Genomic DNA, 21,464 nt, shown 5'->3' on the forward strand with positions numbered 1-21,464 from the left:
GTCAAATTCAAATTATTTTATGATGGCAAAGCTGTATCAGATACCTATCGCTAACCGCCACAATTTGAGTCAGCTGCCAACAAAATCGGTCCTACAAGGCCAAATGGCCGGTCCGATGGTACACAAATATTGATTTGCAATAATTGCAACTTAGTTTAGTAATTTAGTACGTAGATATGGATTTTACAGACTTCGAGGTGCGCAAGGTACGAAAGACTTACCTCAAAGCATCCCTATCCGATAACACTAAGTAAAATATTAATTGCAGTGCCCGCCAACCGTCATGTACATTCCAAATTTCATTACCTCCGATCAGGAGAGTTCCATACTAAGCCACATAGAGAGAACACCGAAGCCTCGGTGGACGCAGCTGCTCAATCGACGGCTCGTCAACTATGGCGGCATTCCTCATCCAAACGGCATGATAGCCGAGGAGATACCTGAATGGCTGCAGAGCTATGTGGACAAAGTCAACAATTTGGGAATCTTCGAATCCCAGAAGGCCAATCATGTACTGGTCAATGAGTACCTGCCTGGACAGGGCATTCTTCCACACACCGACGGACCGCTCTTCTACCCAATCATATCGACCATTTCATGTGGGGCACACACCGTGCTGGAGTTCACCAAGCGCGAGACTACGGGCGAGGCCAACGACGGCGTGGTAGTCTTCAAACTGTTGCTTGAGCCGCGCAGTTTGCTGATCTTAAAGGATACGCTCTATAGCGATTATATGCATGCCATTAGTGAGATCAACGAAGACACGCTATGCGATCGCATTTGCAATTATAATCTCTGCGAAAACACCTATAAAATAGGGGATCATCTAGTGCGCCGAGCTCCACGCATTTCCCTAACCATCAGAAATGTTCCAAAGACAAGCAAAATGAAGTTAAAGTTTTGCTAGACTGTTAAAGAATTGTTACCACAAAGTTGTTGTTAACCACCCACTGAAGTCAGCCCACAAGTTGCCGAGGCGCAAACGTAAACCTAACTCAAAGTTATATATTCGATAATCTTTAAATCTTCCGCTAGACATAAGAAAGAGCACAGAGTAATGTTTCATAATAGTTTCTTATAGCCCACCAAGTGCTTTCATTTCGATTTTATACCAATTATTGATGTAGATACATTTATATCGTATCTGTTTAGCAAAGTTTCATAATGTAAAAGTTTCCACAGTGCTTTATTTTTCGATATTATACCAATTATGTATATAAAGATGTATATCTAAATGATTTATAGATTTAGTTACACCAAGCAATATGCAAGCACTTGTTAATGCCAGATCCTGTATTAAGGCTCGTACTATATATATGTATGTATAAATATGTATTCCTTATATGCTTGCGTGTATTTTTGTAAAATTTTTTGCACCCAAAAATGAGCAAAATTTGAAATTGAAAATTTGGAATAAATTGTTAATCAACTGAAGACACACCCAACCTCCTGTAGATCCTCTAGACTAGACCTCGTCTTGCCATTCCAGTCGAAACTCCCGCTCGAATACCAACCTATCGTACAGTCGCACCTCGCTAATGCGCGCCGATATGTCCAGACGCAGCTCACTGACGGCCAGGTGAAAGTTCTGACGCACCGTTCGCTGCTTGTCCGGCGTCAGCTGATTGAGGGGCTTTCGGAAGACGCTAATGATGCGCTGCAAATGGTATTCGACACTCGCGCAGCGTCCAATGCAAACCCACAGGTTCTCCGGATCGTGAATGTTGCCGGGGAAGCGAGTCCGCTGATCGAACGGCGCCTTGCCGGAGAGCAGGGCACGCACCTCCGCCACAATCTCCTGATGGGTCTTCAGGTCCCGTGTACTCAGAGTCTTGAACTCGTATTTGTCACAGAAGTACATAAGATCACTGATCGCGCACCAAGGCTGCGAGCTGAGTGTTGTGTGGTTGTTGTTCCAGTTGCTGTAGCCAGCAGCTGTTTTGCTCGACTGCTGGGCCGAGACTGTTGTCGTGGAGGAGGCGCTGGTCTTGGCTAAGGTGGATTGGGAGGAGGTGGTGCTGGTGCTGGTGGTAGTGGTGGTGGTGGTGCTGCTGCTGCCGGTGGTGCTGCTGCTGTTTTCATTGTTGGCTCTGGCTGCGTCCTGCCTGCTGGCTTTATCGGCTGCCTTCAACAGCTGCTCCATTTCCCGCTCATGCTCGCGCTGTCGCATGTATGCCTCCTTCTTCTGTTGCAGCTCCTGCAGCTTGGTCAGCTTAGGTGGCGACTGGGGCTTGAAAAGCGAGGGAGGAGGCGACACCGTGCGCGTAGCTGTAGCCGTGCCCATGTCAGAGATCTGTGCCGGGTGCGATTCCTGCTGTGTACCATTGCCATTAGTGTCCGATGAGGCACTGCGTCCATATTTGGCGCGATAGCGCTCCAGGGTGTCCAGCGAGAAGCTGAGCTCCTTTTTTAACGTTTTCTGCATTTTCTGCCTTATGTAATCAAGTTGGGAACGTTGTGACTGCGTGTTCGCCAAGAATTTACAAGCAAATGCGATCGAGATCGAGAAACGGAAAATTCTTGCCGATGCACGCTCTTTATTTTTATCTTTTATCAATTGGCGGCACCGACGCGCGGACGTCGACGTCGACGTCGAGCACTTGGGCGCACTTTATTTTGGTCGGATCATACACACACACACAGGCACACACACATATATATATAGATATACTCTATATTAAGATTGCCAAGAGAAACTCAGTTTTAATAATGATCAGACTTGGTTGCATAAAATTTAAATTGAAGACTAATATACACATCGCGGTGGACACTAGGCCTAGGTCCTTTTACCTTTATGGCATTGATTATAGGTCAAGGGTGGACGACTGCAAGCGACGAGTGCGTGCGGCACGCATCTGCTTCACCAGGCGCTTGGTCTGCTTTTTCTTCATCAGCATATTATAGCAGCGCTTGCAGCACTGGGGACGCTTACGGTGACGCATGGTGGCCGCCAGCGAAGCAATTTTCTTTTGGTAGTGTTTGTGCCCGCGTCCGACTCCATTACCATGTCCATGGCCGTGTCCATGCCCCGGCCTGCGTTGCTGAAAGCGCATCAGGGCAGTACGTGGTGCAAATCGATTTCTAGAGACTTGCGGCAGAGCCTCGACCATCTCATGCCAGTCGTCAAGGGGCTTCGATTCCTCTGCCATTTTATTCGCTCGCCAAACAAGTCACAAGGGATCGGAAACAAAAATGAAAAACGTACAAAAATCTAAAACTCAAAATTCCAGAATTAAAAAAAAATATTTTAGATGTGTTCACTGCCGTGCCAAAGGCCTTACTGAGGAACTTTGATTTACTCGTAAATGTGTCTGGAGTTGCTCGAATCGTAGCCTACTCGAAGCTGTTCATGAGTATGTATTGAAAAGGCAAGGATTGAGGGATTAGACAAAAAAGAAACTTACAGGAACTTAAATATGAAATATACAATCTATATTATATGTATATTCTTTTCGATTGACAAAATTCTTAATTAATATTTATTTCGTATAACTTAAGATTAAAACTGTAAAGATTTATTTACTTTGTATAACTTTTATTTATAATACATACGCATATATATGTACATATATCTCAGCTATATATGTATGTATAAATAGGTTACAAGTTAGTTAAGTTTAGGTTTAAGAAATTAGTGTAAATGGCACACATACAAAATTAGATTTGTGTTGTTAAGTACAAAAAAATGTTCTTTGTGTTTTCTCGTTTTGTGTGCTCTTTGATTAATTAAAGTTTTTTTTTTTTTTGTATTTTTTTCTTTTCTCACGAATTACAATCATTTATATCGTTTGAGAATTGGTTAAAAGCTAAAGTTAACAAATGCACAAAGTACATTTAATACTTTTCATTTGAAGCCGGCTCAACCAGCTCAACAAGTTTGCACTTTCTATATTTATGGACCTGACCTAGTACCAGCGCCCTTCGCGGTGATTCTCACTTAGCACAAAAACATGCAACACATAGAGAATACAGCTCCAGAGCTACGTAATGCTTAGCAGAAGGCACAGCATGCACAGGCTGGTAGGGTGTTTCAAAGGTAACAGACTCTTAAGCTAACGCTTACGAATAAATTTACATCGGACGCTCGACGGAGCTCGCCGGAGCCGCTCACTAGTAGCAATACGTGGCGGGCACCTCGAAGATGATATTGCCAGCGGAATGTCGGAAACTGGGCACCTCCACATTGGACGCCGCCTCGACAACAATTGTGCGCGCCTTCTCGCCCAGCCGGCAGGCAATGTTGCTGCCCACATTCACGCGCAGCTCCGTGCCAGTGATGCTGTAATTGAAATGGATTTATAAGATCCGATTGCAGTGGGCACTTGGGGGTAACCTACTCATGGTACTTCTTGCACACAACGCCCACTAGTTCGCCTACGCGATCCTCCTTGAGGGGCGTGCACATCTCGCTTTGCAGGGCGAAGACCAAATCGTTGTTCTTCGGTGAGTGGAAGACGATTAGCTGATCCCGACCAGGCGTTATGCTAATGGAGGTCAGCTAAAAGAAGAAGATCGAGTCTTTTGGTATGGAGGGGCTCCACTTGATGCCAGTTTCCCTTACCTCTCTGATGGCCATGGAACGCTGCATGTCCCTGAACTTCTTCTTGATGCCATCCAATTTGTAGATGTTCGTATCTGTCACAATGAACGCCCGATCCGCCTGCTTGTTGCGCCTGTTGAACTTCTTGGCGAAGCTGGAGAAGAGCACCTGCCGGAAGTTATCTCCTCCGCTGTTCTTCATGTTCCGCACGTTGGCCGTGTAGGCGTCGTAGCCGCTATTGTCCTGCGAGTTGGCCAGATAGTCGCCCAGCCACTTGCGCTGCTGTCCCCAGTAGGGACGTCGACCCGCGATGGCCGTGGCCGCAATGATTTGCAGTCGCAGCTGCGGCCACTCGCTGCGCGGGTATCTGCGGAGTATCATGTAGGCACGCCATTGGTCAAACATCCTGCGCAGCTTGGCCTCTGCCTTGCGTCCAGCGAGGGGCGGCTGGGGCCACTGAATGCTGCGCCCATAGTCGCGCTGATGCTTCGCATTGCGGAAGCGATTGGCCAGCTCCTGGACGTAGCTGCGCAGCTTGTAGGTCTTGTAGGCGTGCATTATGGTGCGTGCCGCCTTCATCTTCTTGTAGTTCTTGCGGGCTATCCAGCCACGCACCTGCTTCTGCAGCAAGGTCACAATGTGGGGAATCATCTCGTTGCGCTGCTGCTCCAGGGCGAAGAGAGTGCGTGGCGAGCGAATAAAGATCTTTGTGTGCCCATACTTCACGTCCTGTGCGAAGCCCTTCTCCTCGATCAGCACGCGCACTCCGTCGCGCTCGCTGCCCGCATGGAAATTGGGCCACGTGTACTGCGAGATCATTTTGTAGCGCAGCAGGAACTTGTCGTAGCGCTGGCGATGGACGAAGCCGGCGCGGCGCACTCGCACATTCTCCAGCAGGCCCAAGTAGCGCACCTGGTGCTGCACGCGCTCCTCGTCAAACAGCGTGGAGCTCTTGATATCGTTTGGCTTGATGCAGCGCACGTAGAAGGGCTCCTTCTTCAGCAGCGTGGCCACGAGATCCGCCATCGAGCGCTGGAAGAGTGTGCCGGCAGTCAGAGGACGCTTCGTGGTCTTCTTTATATCCTGCGCTCCTTCGGGCCACATTTCGCTGAGGTTGGCGTCCTTGGAGTTGTGCAGCAGGCGCTTGAAGTCCTGGTACAGCGTGTCCTTGTTCTTCTCGATGAAGCCAATTATGTTGTAGATCACGTCGCCCGCATAGTGGGTGATGCGGAAGTCCTCGCGGTGCTTCAACTCCTTGTCCATCGGCTTCAGCTGGCGACTCGTGTAATGCGGATGCTTGCTCAGATTCTTGTCCATGGCGCCCAGGAGGGTGTCATCGGTGACATTGCCGACGCTCAAGCAGGCCTCGTCCATGATGGCAATGATGCCCTTATGCGGCTGCTCAACCAAATCGCAAATGATCTACCAAAATATATAGAGTGGCCAGAGGAGAGGTGGACAGGGCAGTTAGATATCATCCACATAAAGGATCAACTAATCGCTTATACCTTATTGTTGAAGTACTCAATGTTGGTCCACTCGATGCCCTCGCGCTGGTACTCCTCCTGCTCCTGCTTCAGCACCAGCTCTGCAATGAAAGAAAGCCTGTTAGGCTCCAATTCTCCAGTTGGATTCGACGCATCCGCTCACCTATGAACAGCTGCTGCAGCTTCTCGTTGCAGTAGTTGATGCAGAACTGCTCAAAGCTATTCGAATCGAAGATCTCAAAGCCGTAGATATCCAGCACGCCGATCACTGAGTTGAATCTCGCCTGGGTCTTGCTGCCCCGGAAGAGTATAGCCCGGTTTATGCGCGAGATGATCCACGTGAAGAGGCGATCGTAGATGGCCTTGGCCAGCGCGTCCTTGCCGTACTCCGCCTGCGTGGCATCGTGATCCTTCTTCATCACATTGCCTCCGGCGGCAATCGTGCGCTTGGTCAGTGCCGTCGACAGCTCCGCCTCGGTCACCTGCAGCATCTTCGCAGCTGACTGCAAATGCGCCTTGTTGCTGATCACCAGCTCGTCCTCGATGGCTACGGGGACAACAAGGCAGACGGGCATAAGTATGCTTCATCGTTATTAGAGGGCGTCTCATTGCTAACTCACTCTGGAACTCCACATTGCCCAAATGCAAAACGGATGCAATCGTGCGCCAAATGGTCTGCACCTCATCCGCCTGGAAGCCGAGCGTCTTGAATGCATTGCACGTGCCCTTGTAGTCGGACTTCTCGGTGAGTATATCCATGCTGCCCTGGTTAAGGTAGTGGTACTTGGACGTCTCCTTGAGCAGATCATACTGACGCAACTCATGGTCGTTGGCACCGCGCAGCAGCTGGAGGGCAGAAGAGTAGTTAGTCGATGCATTTAAGCCAGTTCATTGAATGCTGTTGCAGATGTGAGGACAGCTGTGAATATACCCTCTAATATGGAGTTGCTAGTTGAGAGTGCATACCCCTTAGTTTAGACACAGTCCCTCCCCGTTTTGGCTTGTCTCTGCGTCCATAAAGAGAACATACAACTATTTAGTACAGCAGACAATTAGCAACAAAATGTTGTCCATAATTGAACTTCCGCTTTAATTGTCGCCATTCGCGCGCTGCTGAAATGCGCCATGGAATTTTACTGTTTAGTCTAGAATGAAGTCACATTCTCAGACAGAAGCTCGTGTAGGGCCAGCGCTACCGAATTTCTATTCCCAAGAAATATTAATCAATAACCGGGCCGACGAAGCTTTGTGGACAACAGGTGCGCAGTGTAGCCACAGATATCGCATAATTTACAAATAAATAATAAGCACACATGATATATATCACCTGCTCACTTGTATACACTACTTAAAGATATACACATACATATATACAAAACCTACATTTCTATATTTCTCTAGGAAGAGCCCAGCTCTAGAGAGCTCGCAGCTGAAACTCGCTTAATTGAGAAATTCTATTTAGTTTAGGTGTTAAATGGAGAAGTAAAGCTGGAAATTCTTTCGTCTCCATAGTTGGCCTGAGACAATTAACGCCTTCAAGCTAAATTTAACAGCTAGAAGTCAACAAAGAGCAATCCCTCATGTCTAAAATTTCAAATAGGAAGTGAGTAGATAACATTTTACAAATGTTGAAAATTTATTTATATATATGTATATATGCGAAATACGATAATGTACATAAACATATATGAGTAATGTATGTATTTCGTTATATAAGAATATATGCTTGTATTTATATGCATATTTGGCTAGTCAACTATTTTTAATTAATATATACCCTCAGCTCAGTTATACGGAATTTGATGAATAAATGGCTGAGAGCTGACGAATTTCAAGTTCCTATAAATGACTTAAATTTATCTGAACTTTCATATGTTTCACATGATATCATGCGCTTATATTTATTCGGAATGGAGGGATTGCGAGCTCAACGCAACGGGAAATATAATCAACTTAATTTTGTGAATAGTTCTTTCAGCTTCAATTTGAATGTCTGAGTTTTTTATGCAGCCATAACCTTTGACATGTAGAGGTTAAGATTTCGCTAAGTGTATTCATCAATTTTAATGGGTCCACAGCTTCTTGGCCTTGTCTCGCAGTTTATTATAGTGTAAGCTATTAATATGCTGTTATTGGAATTTTATGGCTCTGCTATCGCTGATTCATAAACATTTATGGCTGGGCATATCGGCAATTGGATATCCTTCTCAATAGAAAGAACTATTTTACTAATATTTATTGTCTATATATGCATATGTATTGTTTACACAGAGCCGCGCCTTGTTACTCCCACCTCGCACCTCGTACCTCACACTAGACTTTCGAATGTGACCCGCCCACCTGCCTAAGCCACCCCGCTGACTCATCTGGGCAAACAGCTACACACCCACACACTCGCACACACAAACGTGGGGGCTTACCTGGTAGAAACTGTGGAAGTTTCGCTCCCCTGGCTGCTGCTGCACCACACGCGACTTCTCCAGCAAATAGTTGGTTATGATGCCGCCCACCGGATCGGCCTTGTAGTCGAACTCGATGTCCATGTATTTGCCGAATCGGCTGGAGTTGTCGTTGCGATTCGTCTTCGCATTGCCGAACGTCTCCAATATCGCATTGCTCTGGATCAGCACGTTCTTCACTCTGCCGGAGAATCATTTATTGTGATTGCATTTTTATTAGGGTGGACCCATACGAAAAAAGTAATTAGCTAAATGGCACCAATCCCCCACCTGGGCCACTAAGTAAACGCCAGTTTAAATTGTTTTTACTTTGAGACACTAAAAATTGGCAAAGTGGCAATTAACTTCGGCTTTGTCTAGGGCTTGGCCAAACCCAACGCTGCCTCAACGTCTCCTCTTCGTTGCCTTGCTCTCATCCACTGTTGTTTATGGCTCATAGTTCGCCCTTACGATTACGATTACGAGCAAATGCCTTCGTATAGCTGAAAGCGTGAGCAATTAGCGTCTCACTTAATTTGGTGCAGTTTATTGAAGAGTCGTATTCGCTGAGTGATGTCATACGTGGTTCACAGTTCAGCCAGCGCACTCCTCTATGCCTCTTTGCGCCCCGATCTGGGGAATGCTCTAATGAGAGCTTCATTTCGCATTTGCATGCCGCACAATGGGAAACGTGTTGTCCCATTCAAATGCCGGTTCCCAGTCTCAGGCTGAATCTCAAGCTTCAACATTTCTATACTGATGGGGATTTTGTGTGCACTCGATAATACAGTTAACTGAACTTGAACTGGGCTTCTCATTAGCCCATGAACTAGAACTAGTTCTAATTACAATGCATATATAATCAACCAATCAACCATCTGCTTTCTATTATTTGTGATGAAAGCATAATTGTATAATTAGTTCATTAACTGAACAACTTGTCGAGGAAAAGGTTTTCCATACCGATATAAAAAACATCAAATGAATCAATTTTCAATTCATTGTAACTCGGAAATAGTTCTACTCTACCTACATATATTGGTATGAATGAGTTAAATTACCTTTCGATTTCATTTTGTCCCTGTGCGTTCGTCACTGCCGCAATATACTTCATGATGATCTTGGAGGCTTCGGTCTTGCCCGCACCCGACTCACCAGAGATGAGGATGCATGTGTCCTGGTGGCGCTGCTTGAGCACCCTGTATGCAGCGTCTGCGATCGCAAACACGTGCGGCGCATTCTCGAACAGCTCCCGGCCCTTGTACTTGCGTATGGTCTCCGGGCCGTAGATGTTCATCTGTTTGTAGGGATTCATCGAGACGCACACCTCGCCGATGTATGTGTAGATGGAGCCAACCTGGTAGCTGCAATCAAGAGTCTTAGATTAGTGTTTGTTGAATGCCAATCAGATCAAAAATACATTTAAATATCCCACAATGGGAACTCGACTGCCCGCCGTGCACCTGTCTGATTCGATTGCCAATTTGTTTTTCAACAAACCAAATCGACCTTTTTCTGTTGTTGATTTAATTCCCCCTCTCCGGCGCTGGATTAGCCACAGGTGTTGCTCAGTTGGATTGAATTAATATGCCCCGTGCGTTTGTTGTTGTTGTTATTGTTCAAATCGATTGAATTTCTGTTGCATTTATGTTTGATAGAGTGCAAAGAGCGAGGCTGCATTGTTTGTTTATTTTGTGCGCAGTTCGGTAGGCGCCAAAAGATTTAGATCGACTGCTCCCGAATGCAACAGGTCTGAATCTAGGCCAAATGCAGGCTACAGATAAATATCTATGCATGTGCATAATTATATACATATATCGAAATGACTTAACTCATATCTGAGATGCTTAACAAGTTATGTAAATAAACAAAATGAAAAGAACTAAATCAATTTACACACCATTTACCCATTGGGAAATCTCGCATTTTATTACAAGTAATACAGTTTACAAGTGCTTCTTCTTCTTTTTCTTTCCTTGGCTGCCTACAAATATTTAACTAAATGCACATTAGCTAAGTAAGCATTTCAAATTCAATTATAATTTGTGTTTAATTGGCCAACAAAGCCCTGCTCACTGGCAGTGCATTTACCAAAATACACTGCAACAAGAAGGTGTTGGGAAATCGTAAGCATGTTACACTGTTACAAATACAAAACAGAAGGAGGTTGGCAGCAAACATAAGAAGAGGGAAATGGCAACATGAAACAAGGTGCGCAACAGGCGAGCGCGGTTACAAAACTGTGGGTTGCCCGCTGGCCACGCCCCCATCACAGCTGACTGCCGAAACAAAACGCAAGAAATTAACACACGGTACGAAAAAGAGAAGGGATTACGAGTGACAGACTATAAGATACCCATTAATGGGGATTCTATTTAACATACATATATTCAAGTCTATCAAACCCTATCTAAGTACTTTGGTACGTGGAGAAAAATCGTAAATTAGAAAACGTCCAAGTCAAACCCGTCAAAACTAGAGAAATTGTCAACAGCAACAGTAAAGTGTTGCTTTGGCCCGCAGCTTGAACTCATGTATACAAATATATATGTATGTACATATATAGATATAGCTATAAAAACAATAGGACTTATATTAGTATTTATTGTTGCTTCTGCTGTTGCCTTTGTCTTGGCTGTTTGCTGGGGCCAAACGGCAGTCAACACATGTTTTTACTTAAGTTTTCTTCGGTGTTTATTTATAGAGGTGTCTAGATTTGGGTCACAATGTGACAGCCCGGGCGGAGAGACAGAGAGCGACGACAAAGAGACAGCAGACAGACAGGCCGAGAGCTGCTCAGAGATGATTATGTTGCCCCACCGCTGAACTACTGAACTCCAATGAAAGGGGCCGAGAGCAGCGTTTAGCACGCTTGTTGACTTTTTAGCACAACGGGTCACATTTCAAATCGGAATCGGAATTGGACTTGGAAATGGAAATGGAATTGGAATCTCAACAAAGGGCAGTCAGCAAGCTGCTTAGCAAACTGTTTATGCGATTTCTACGATTTCGGTCTCGTCTACCCCTTCCCTTTACTGGCCGAGCCCCGCCACCTGTGGCATTTGGCTGTGGGTGCCGCCCACGCAGCGTATGATTGACAGACAGCCAAAATACAAGTATGCCGGCTGCCTAATGAGGTTATAGAAATTGCTTGAGGCAAAGTGCTGCGAGCACACGCACAGCAACATATGTGAAATACATATGTATCTCAGATCGGATCGGGGAGACATTTGAAATGCTGACAGTCCGATAAAGTTGTCATAACTTGAGTGAGCTTCTAGGGATCAATGAACCTCATTATTAATGCATTTAATACTCGTTTCAAATTGGTTTCCCAAATGTCCATCTACTATTTCCATGATAGGTCTGTTTTCTTCGCACTTCAAGTTTCCTTATCACATATTTAAAAGTCCATTATAGGCTCGCTGCGAGCTTAGAGGGTGCCAAGTGGATTTGAATTTTATGGTATTCTTTCATTTTTTATTTCAATGACTCGCTCAGTCTCTGGTCTAATCCCTTTTCCATGCACCACTATCTATATTTGTGTTGAGTCTCTACTAAATTTTATTTAGAGAAGTGATTCATTATTTGCATGCAAATTTGTTATTCACTTCTAGATCTGCATCGCTTAGCATAATTTGTTAGCACAAAGCAAGGGTATATACATATACACACATATATATATTTATTTAATCGGAAACTAGTCGAGACACGCCCACGGGTCTCAACAAGTTTTACGGAATTCGGAACTAGTCTGTGCCATGAATATCTATATAACAAATGAACGAACTTAAATGCTCATCGCTCATCGCTCATCGCCTTCACGCATTCACACATTCACACTGCGAGAGGTCGTTATTCATTGCGATTGTCGAAGCATTTTGATTTTTGTATTTTAGTATTTCGAATATTATGCCAAATGGCGTCATCAATATACAACAAGTTCCACGGGAAAAGGCGCCAAAGAAGATAAAAGTAAAGTAAAAAAAAGAAAAGATTCTCATACTTTTATTTGTTGTTTACACAATTCGTTTGTCCTACGATTATTACTACTTCTACAACTACTGTGAATCATTCAGATTCAAATATTGAGTGGAGCATTAGTGCCATAAATAAAAAAACTCGTAACACGTTGGCTGACTAAGCCTTTGTTTAATTGCTCAATGTCTATTCGCACGCAAATTGCATTGCTTATAAACACTTACTTTACCTCGCGATGAATCATCGACTAGGCATTCGTGCATTCATTAAGTCATTCAAGATTTGAGGGTTGATCTAGTAAAAATTGAGAAAATCAATAGCTTCGCTCATTGTCCGCTGCACTTTTCACTAGCCAAGGCGGCAACTGACGCTGACGTCATTAAATGGCCAACAGACTTGGCTCTAAGTAGGTCAATGTTTCATTTGCTTTTTGTGGATGTAATTGAATTCAGCGATTTATCGATGTGCCGAACGGAGAGCCAATAGAATGGAATTCAGCGGTGATGACAACTGACATTGCGTGAGAAGCGCAGAGAGAGGCGCTGAAGCGTCTTAGGCGACTGTGAGAAGCGCAGAGAGGGGACTTGCTGAAGCTATATATACGACTATGATAAGAGCAGGGCGAAATCTTGCTGAGCAGGCAAGCACGATTACTACAATCCCAGAGACGACGTCATTTAATTCTAAGAATCTTTGACAGATGTGAGCAGTACATGTAACATTTATTTTTGAGAAGCACTGAGAGAGGCGCTGGGTAACCAAATGAGATTCTAATAAATGTAGTATTCAGTATACTTGAACGCCTGCCAGAGACACATGACACACATTACAGTCGAGAATCCATTTCATATAATGCCAACATCTGCTTCGAATCAAATGCAGATTCAGAATTGACCAGTTTCAATTTCTCAGCGCAAAACACTTTCAATTTTCAACGGAGGAGGAACTGAAGAGCGCTATGATTTCTGGTTTTGCGCAATGCAATTGCATCTTTCAAATTAACTTCAATTTACACCCAGAATTGTCGGCAATGCGGCCCAGACGCATATCAATTAGCTGGCAAGACTAAACAGGCGCTAAATTCTCGAACTCGACATGGGCATACATTTTTATGTAAACGTTGCCTTATAGTTTATTGGGTGCGCGGGCAGCTGGCAACGCCGTGTTGCAGATGCCTCCAAGTAAAAGTTATTGCAACGCGAATGACAAACATGAACGTTTCAGCGCTCCACTAAATAAACACAATAATGCAGACTGCGCTGATGTCTAGTTGGCGTCATAGTACGGGAAAGGGAACGGAGATGTGGTAGAGGGCCCAGATACCTGTCCCTGGGACTGGGAGTCGGCAAGCTCTTTGTATGTAGAGTAACTGGATTGGAAATGGGTACGTGACGGGAGACGGGACGGCATGTAGAACACATAGATGTATATGTCTGGTACTGGGAGTCGGCAAGCTTTTCATATGATTTGTGTACAGAGGGAGATGTTTTTGAGTATGTTGATGTATACACTTTATCAGAATAGCAAGTATGTATCTACAACACAGGGTACACCCTGTCGAGCTGTCTCCAAGGCGAGCTCAACCCCCTTTGCTTCGCTACTCCATTTCGCAAGGTGTATTACTTTCTCATATATATTATTGATTGCAGGGTATTCACATTCATCAGTGAGGTATGACTTGAATTGGATGGCTCATTGATCATTGGGCCGTCTCGGCCAGCGCGGCGCACATTGGTGCAAAGAACGTGGCTCAATTGGGCGAGACGAGCGCCGGGCGATGGCCAACGATTGCCATTCTAATGGCCGTTATGTAAATGATTTGATTTCCGCTCTGGGCCTTTATCAGAAAGGGCTTATCAGAGTGCCAGAGGGGCGGCAATCGATAGCAGCTTATCAGAGAGCACGTACTCGGCGGTCAGGCATGTGGAATGCGTCGACTAGCACTGGCCGCCAGACACCTAGCACCTAGGATACATAGATGGGCGCCTCTGCAGATGAAAGCGAGTCGAGGTGCGCTTTGAACTGTGCGTTCGTTATAATGTCTTGCATCTGGCCGATCATGCACAATCTTGAATTAGGTAAAGTTGCACTGGTCTTCTGAACAAATAAACAGACGTGTTCTTTGATTGCAATCGGAAATTGAAAGGGAATTCGTAAAGCTTCTTTAATGGCCAATAGCAGGCACTCTGCATAAACATCAGGTTCTTTCTTTCTGTGTTTTTCGTTTTTCATTGTGCTTCTTCTTTCTTGTTGGCCCTTTAATAATTTCCCGGGACGCCTTCTTTGTAATCAAGTCTTGGCGAATGCTATAAAATTGCATTTATAAACAGTTCGAGTGGAAAGTCATGACCCAGGAAAACCAGAAGAAAATTGGAATTCTAATCGACTTCTAGGGGGTTTCTGGGGTGCCCATATGCGAGAAACTTGTAAGAAATTAATTATTGAATTTTGATTACAATTTAGTAAATAACAAGTATTCCAAAGACCTATTCGATATGGACAGAATTTATATGAACTATAGCTGATTGAGAGAGTTCCTAGCAGCTGTGCTAATACGATAATATCTTATTTGGCAATATTAAAATAAATTTAATGAAAATATCAATGAGGATCCCTAACCGAATGGACTCTACTTCGTATTCAGGAAGGCCTTTCCGTACCAATGCCTTAGAAGGTCATAAAAGCGGTAGGAAAAGATAATCCCCAGTAAACGTTATGAGGGGCGTTCATTGCATAACAAATCGAAGAGTGCCGGTTATCGGGTCTAAGGCTATACGTGTGGCAGTCAATACTCGTACCCATTATATGCATAAGTCGCACCCAAGGTTATATGTGTATATAGTATATATGTGACTGTGTATGTGTGTATTTAAAGTTGTTACTCGCTAAGTTTAACACTTCTTCGGGGGCATGCAATCTTATCAACAGTGTGCCATTATTATACAAGTTGAGACGCGGCGGTTATTTACACAATTTTAAATGAAAAGGCATAAAAAGAAACAATCGAAACGCACTTTATATACCCTATAAATGTTTGTTCGACTAAGAACAAAAGCAAAAATGTAGCGATAAAAAGCGATTTCTTATAAACACGACTCGAACGCCAGATAAGATTATGAAAGCACCCAGACGTGCCAAGGGTTAAGTTGCTCCGATCGTAAATTCATGTCGAGGGTTAAGCCATAAACGCAGTTGATGGAAATATTGACATGGTTTATTTAATTGGAATCGAATACATAAAGCAAGCCTTGACAGTCCAAATTTAATAGAAATAAAATAAAATATAATTTTAATGTATTATCGAGCAACTTTGAAATATTACGTGACTCACTGGTGGGATGATATGGCGCTAAAAATATGCCAATTGTGGGACTTTTTGTTTTTCGGCAGCTGATAAGACTCTAAAGTCGGCTGATAATTATAGATAGTGTTCTAAATGAATTTGTAGTGGGATGCATGCACCGACTGTGGCAACCACCTGTAACTCTTCAGAGTTCAACGACAGTTCATGGCAACAACAACGACAGATAGCTAGATGCTGATGCGGGCTCTATAGATGTTCTGCAGGCTACCGAACAAACAGAAACTACAACAATAGACACGAAATGTAGGCCAATTTGGGTGCGAGAGGGAGAGAGACGGAGAGAGTCGGGGGCACATAAACAAAAGTTAGTTCGAAAACTAAATGTAAACTTATCAGCGATACGTAAAATACACAATACACAATGCACTCGCTACTCCATGTATACATAGATAGGCAGCGAGATAGATAGGCATATGCATAGCTGTTGTTGTTGTTGTTGTTATTGGAAATAGTGCAATCAATCAGTGCAAGTAGATTTATAGGTACTGCCACGCAATAGGGGGCGGAGGCTGTCTGTGGTGCGCCTCCGCGCAGGACACTTGGTGTAATGGCTCGTTAACTTGCTTCTTACTTCGGCCATTCGTGGAAGAAAAAACATTAGAGAGCCCCTTAAGAAAGCAACAAATGCTCTGAACTTGAGGAAACAACAAACAGATCGGGTTTGCGGAGTAAGAAACTTGTTTTGCTTTTGTTTTCGTTTTTACGTATCAACTGGCTATGAACTATTTGGGGAAGAGTGTGTAACAGACGGACCAAGCATTTATATATTTTGGCTAGTGAAATGGCGTTTCAGTTAAATAGAATATCTTTATGGGGTAACTTCTAGTCGGAGAGATTTCCATTATTTGTTTTCGCCTTTTTCTAGAAAAATTTAACGACGTTTAATAGTATAATATATTCTTCTAGAGAATCAAAAAAGCGAGCAACCAATTAATACTTTTTGTACATCAGTTCTCAGAGTATTAGAGTATCTCCCAGTCGGCTATTCCCTCTCCTTCTTTATTTTCATTAGTTTGGTGTTTGCAAACTGACGCCATCAACCGGTTTGAGTGCGGCTGCCTTTTTCGGCATTTGTGCACGTATTTTTTTTTTTGTTGGTTTGCGAGCGCCAAAAAGTATCTTCAAGACACACAGCGTGACTCACAAGCTTCGCATGTGCGTAGAGTGCAGCAGCAGAGAAGCCGCAGGCTTTCCATTTCATTTTCGAGATGTATTTTTCGAAAACATACATATTTGAAGCAAGCGCATGCATATATCCATAAAGATATACATATAAATATATATGTATATATATATTTATATAGCAGATATATACTTTTTGTGCGCGTCGAGCAGCTATTTCTGGATCACTTTAATATATATCTGTGTGGGTTGCATGGGCAGGGGCAGAGCACTCTCACATATATACTACATACATACATACATATATTTACTTATGTATATATTTACTTATGACAGTGCCAAAAAAGCAGTTGCTATACATATATACATGTATGTGTATATGTATATACACATGTTTATATATTTAAATTTGTTTGTATCGCCAGCTTTTGCTCGGCTATTGGAGCTTTGTGCGAAGGTTAGCCAAGTATTGTTAAAATTATTTTACGATGGTTGACAAATTGTCTAAGCAACAAGTTTTACTATGCATTTCAAGCAGATCAATAAACTGAATTTTACAACCGTTTTCAGATTAAGTACAAAAATATTATTACTAAAGTGCAGTAACATATTTACAAGTCGGGCACTCCCTGCCAAGCGAGGAGCAGAACGTAAAGCTCTGCTCTGCTCTTAACCACTCTAGGAATTCTCTCTTATTGTTTTATTCTCATTATGTTTTGTGCTTCGTCTTTCGCCTCGTTACATAGCCAAGTACGCAGCCCCATATGATGTCATAGCACACATATTTAGGATTGAAAAGCGCGCGAATGGAAACAAACTGAATAAACTCATGTCTGCTCGCCATACAAAATGCAGTTTTTGCCATATCTCACTTGTGCATTACACTTCATTTCGTTTCGTTTTGCTTTTGTTGTCGTTTTCGTTTTCGTTAATCGTGTATTATAAAAAAATAAAAACGAAAACAAAAACGAAAGTGAGTTATTTATTTCTCTCGGTGTGTCTTTTGGCTTTGTCTTGCATCATTTTCCATTACACTGCACATTTTTTGGCTTTTTGGCTCGCGCTTCTGACCCTCAACTGATTTGCTCAATGGGTTTTTCCTCGAAAATTGATACGTGTGCGATATTCATATGTATGTGTCTGTCTATGATATATCCATTTGTTTGCTTTGTTTTTCCGGGTTGTAATTTTGTAATTTACAAATTGATTCGTGCAACGTTACGACTGCAGATGTGGGTACGCATACGTGCTCTTATCGCTCTCTTTGGCCAAGTTGTGCAATCGAAAGTTTATGGAGCGCTACTCCAGTTGTGAGTGCGACTGTATTGATAAGTCTTCGAATGCCATCGAAACGAGAGCACTTCAAAATTTCGTTTCTGGAAGACGTGGCCTTTCAGTCAAATTATACAGTATTAATAGGCTACTTAGCCACATTTACTCCTAATCAGCATTTCACACTTGACTAGTTTCTTGTTAATCTAATACAAGCCTAATTAGATTATTTTTCAAATATTTCAAACACACTGAAAGTAAATTTATATTATTTTATTTATATTGGATTTACTGGTCCTTTAAAAAAACCCAAGGGGCAAATCTGAATTCATGTAACAGGCAATAGAAGGCATTGATCCCATATTCAACCATGTCCGTCTGTCCCTAGTTGATCTAGTCGAGCACTGTCAGAGCACTCTCACTTGCTGTCCGTATTTACTTTCTGTCTGGTCCCTATTTATCTGGCTCGCATTGTTGCTCCTGCTTCTAGTCACAATTGTAGCCCACGTTTAGTTGGTAACGTATTCCGTTTCATGCAACAAGAGCGTGTGTCAACAACTTGTTGTTGGTGGCCCGGCATCCATTGTCAACGTTTGCGGTAGGCCGACGCCAGGCGGCGGCAGGCAGCGGGCAGCATGCAACACGGGTCGTTGCATTCGCTGCAACGCCTCGCTAGGCTGAGTGTTTGTGGTTCGTTGCGTTGACAATGTTCATTATCAACAGCATTATCATAGTCGACATCATCATGATCGTCATTATCATTAGCATAAGCATTGTCACTGCTGGACAAACAGCGAGTCGTATTTATTTGTTTAGCTTGTTATCAGTGCGCCACGAAATAGGCTTCGCTTTGTGCCACATTATGCGGCACTTTAAGCAGCCTCGCTTTTCACGATGAACGAATAATGATTAACGATGACATGATAATGATAATAGCCGCATTACTTAGCATAAGGTAAATTGATTAATTTAGTTTAGCTGTTTTTTTTTGCTATAATTGAATCATTTATTCTATTTCAACTGTGTTTAGAAGGGTAGAAGGGAATCTTCATCTAAGCACTGATTCACTCTCGTGCTGGCGACAATTACTCAGTAAACTTTAATGAAATAATCAACAAATTTAGGTATGTATGTATGTAAAGACAAATGTTTTCTGCCTGATATACGATAAGGTGAGGGATTTGATGAAGGCACTGCGAATCGTAATTGAATTGCATCATCTCTACAATTAGACAATCGTGCGATAGGAAATGGGAAGAAGAGCAAGCATTTAATCTGAAACACGTTTAATTGCATTAGCATAATTCAATAACAATATATTGTGAGAGAGATAGAGAGACATTCGTTCGACTTCTATGAAAAATTTGAAAATACATTTTAATTAGTCGCCCGTTTGGCTGAGATTGGTCAGTGAAAGTAGGGGCTCTGTATAAGAAACTAAGAACTTAATTAAGTATTTCAACACCCTAACCAGCACTTCATTAGGCCACTTTGCTAACACACCATAATGGGAGCATTTCGTTACGGTTCACGGAGTGGACACAATGGGAAGCGGTAGCCAAATGACAGTGGGTCAACTGCTTGAAGTTAGCTCCATTGAGCACGCTCTCAACTAGAACTGTTGCAGCAGAAGCTATTGTCTGCTTGGACTGCCAATCAGACTAACCTTGACGGCAGACGCAAAGGCCACACAGAAGCAAGGCAAAGAACAACAAAGTACGTTTTATACTCACCGTTTGTGCAAGTTGTCCATGAACTTCTCCATGGTGACTTGGTCCAACAGGACAAAGTCCTGCACACCCGCCTCCCTTTGCATGGCCATTTTTTTGCGTGTTTGTTTTGCTCAACAAACGTAGAGAGCGGGAGAGAGAGAGAGTTGCGGAAATAACGTAAGGCTGTCGTTTAATTGCCGGCTGAATGCGACTCGCGCAACTCAGGTAACGAAGCAGTGGCCAAAGCGGAGGTTGAAGATCACGTTGAGCCGACGCGCTCACACTCACAGACACACGCACACACACAGAAGTACACAATTACGTATAGGTATTCTAGAAGCCCTTCTTTGTGTTTTTATTTTATTTGGGTTTGCGTTTTGCGTTTGTTTTGCTTACGGCTGCGTCACGTTACCAAAAATTTTGTGTTTGCTTTTGCTTTTTTGTTTCGCTGCGCGCTTTATGCTTGACGATTCTTTTCAGCTGACATTGCCAAAAAACAAAATTTAAGGAAAAGAAAACAAATACCGCCTTTGTTTATTTGCATTAATCAAATCAATAAATAAATTGTGCCAATCGGAGGAGTTGCCGAAATGTTTATTGGAATTTCGCCGAAATTACGAAAGGAAAAATACAAGAGACGCGCGACAGAGGCGAAGACAATAGATAAACCGCAAATGCGCGCCGTCGCCTTTGGTTAACATTTAATAACTGATACGATTTGGCGATCGTAAGAACTTGTTCCAGAGCTAGTAAATAATATTGCCCCTAGCCAAAGCCACAGTTACAGCTGGTTTCTTACTTATTCACTCACACAACACACGAAGCAACACACGACACGAAACGACACGACAAACACTGGGGAACAACCAACCAACCACTCGTCTGCGCGTTCGAAGAGAGACTGTTCGCCGTGAAGCGCCTAAACACAGCACGCAGCCGACAGACAGTGGTTGCACTGAGAGAAACAAAAGATAGTGAGAGAGTGGGAGAGTGGGAGAATAAGCGAGCGTGCAATCAATAAATGCGATGTACGCAGCGGGAATATAGAGCACCAGTGATGAGTTCTTTTTTCATGCATCAAAATTAAGGTCTGCTAAATTACAACTGGAGGTTTTATAAATATTTTTAATACATATAAAGTGATAACTGAATATCAATGATTGTTTTTAATCATATTAAGTACTAACTATATTTTGTGGAGTGTACTTGTTTTCAGAGAAAAATTATATTCATTTAATTTAACTGTTTTTTTTTCCCTCAGTGTATTTGTTTTGGTCATTCAATACACAGGGCTGTTATTGCTCGCATGCCATAAAGCTGAACGATGGTTTGTGTCTGTGCTAGGGTATGAGCATGGGGACGCGACTGTTACGTAGACACAAATGTGATTGAGTTATAAGAATTCTTGTACTTTAAAAATAAGTCAATAAATATATGTACTATAAAATGAAAAAAGTTAACAAAAAGTGCTAACGAAAATTAAATTAAAAAAAATGAATAGCATATTCTTCGGCGAAAATTAATTCAATATTTAATGCTCAACAAAAG

The 21,464-nt window shown here is 43.0% G+C and overlaps 3 protein-coding genes across 3 annotated transcripts; 1 reads left to right on the forward strand and 2 right to left on the reverse strand.

The window, feature by feature from the left end:
• Nucleotides 1-61: 61 nt before the first annotated feature.
• LOC108649693 (putative RNA/DNA demethylase ALKBH6) lies at nt 62-1,434 on the forward strand. The gene is made up of 2 exons (XM_018098697.3): nt 62-206; nt 269-1,434. The coding sequence occupies exons 1-2, from the start codon at nt 177-179 to the stop codon at nt 905-907; spliced, it is 669 nt and encodes a 222-aa protein (XP_017954186.1). The 5' UTR covers nt 62-176; the 3' UTR covers nt 908-1,434.
• On the reverse strand, nt 1,168-2,544 carry LOC108649691 (uncharacterized). Its single transcript, XM_018098695.3, has one exon. It carries the CDS (start codon nt 2,423-2,425, stop codon nt 1,466-1,468), a length of 960 nt encoding a protein of 319 aa, XP_017954184.1. The 5' UTR covers nt 2,426-2,544; the 3' UTR covers nt 1,168-1,465.
• Nucleotides 2,545-3,766: 1,222 nt separating this feature from the next.
• Nucleotides 3,767-20,827, reverse strand: Myo31DF (Unconventional myosin ID). The gene is made up of 9 exons (XM_018098673.3): nt 19,938-20,827; nt 9,527-9,829; nt 8,448-8,667; nt 6,648-6,873; nt 6,191-6,574; nt 6,049-6,128; nt 4,562-5,962; nt 4,338-4,498; nt 3,767-4,279 (listed from the first exon to the last, which is right to left on the reverse strand). The coding sequence occupies exons 1-9, from the start codon at nt 20,024-20,026 to the stop codon at nt 4,111-4,113; spliced, it is 3,033 nt and encodes a 1,010-aa protein (XP_017954162.1). The 5' UTR covers nt 20,027-20,827; the 3' UTR covers nt 3,767-4,110.
• Between the last annotated feature and the right edge of the window lie 637 nt (nt 20,828-21,464).

The sequence above is a fragment of the Drosophila navojoa genome, chromosome 3 (genome assembly GCF_054131105.1).
Source record: "Drosophila navojoa isolate 15081-1374.11 chromosome 3, UAZ_NAV_1.0, whole genome shotgun sequence".
Lineage (NCBI taxonomy): Eukaryota > Metazoa > Arthropoda > Insecta > Diptera > Drosophilidae > Drosophila > Drosophila navojoa.

Coding starts and splice junctions, on each gene's coding strand:
- LOC108649691 (XM_018098695.3), bottom strand. CDS start 2,425: ATGCAGAAAACGTTAAAAAAGGAGCTCAGCTTCTCGCTGGACACCCTG.
- LOC108649693 (XM_018098697.3), top strand. CDS start 177: ATGGATTTTACAGACTTCGAGGTGCGCAAG. Junction 207..268: donor CAGACTTCGAGGTGCGCAAG/GTACGAAAGACT, acceptor TATTAATTGCAG/TGCCCGCCAACCGTCATGTA.
- Myo31DF (XM_018098673.3), bottom strand. CDS start 20,026: ATGGCCATGCAAAGGGAGGCGGGTGTGCAGGACTTTGTCCTGTTGGAC. Junction 6,129..6,190: donor GCTGCAGCAGCTGTTCATAG/GTGAGCGGATGC, acceptor CTTTCATTGCAG/AGCTGGTGCTGAAGCAGGAG. Junction 5,963..6,048: donor TTGAGTACTTCAACAATAAG/GTATAAGCGATT, acceptor ATATTTTGGTAG/ATCATTTGCGATTTGGTTGA.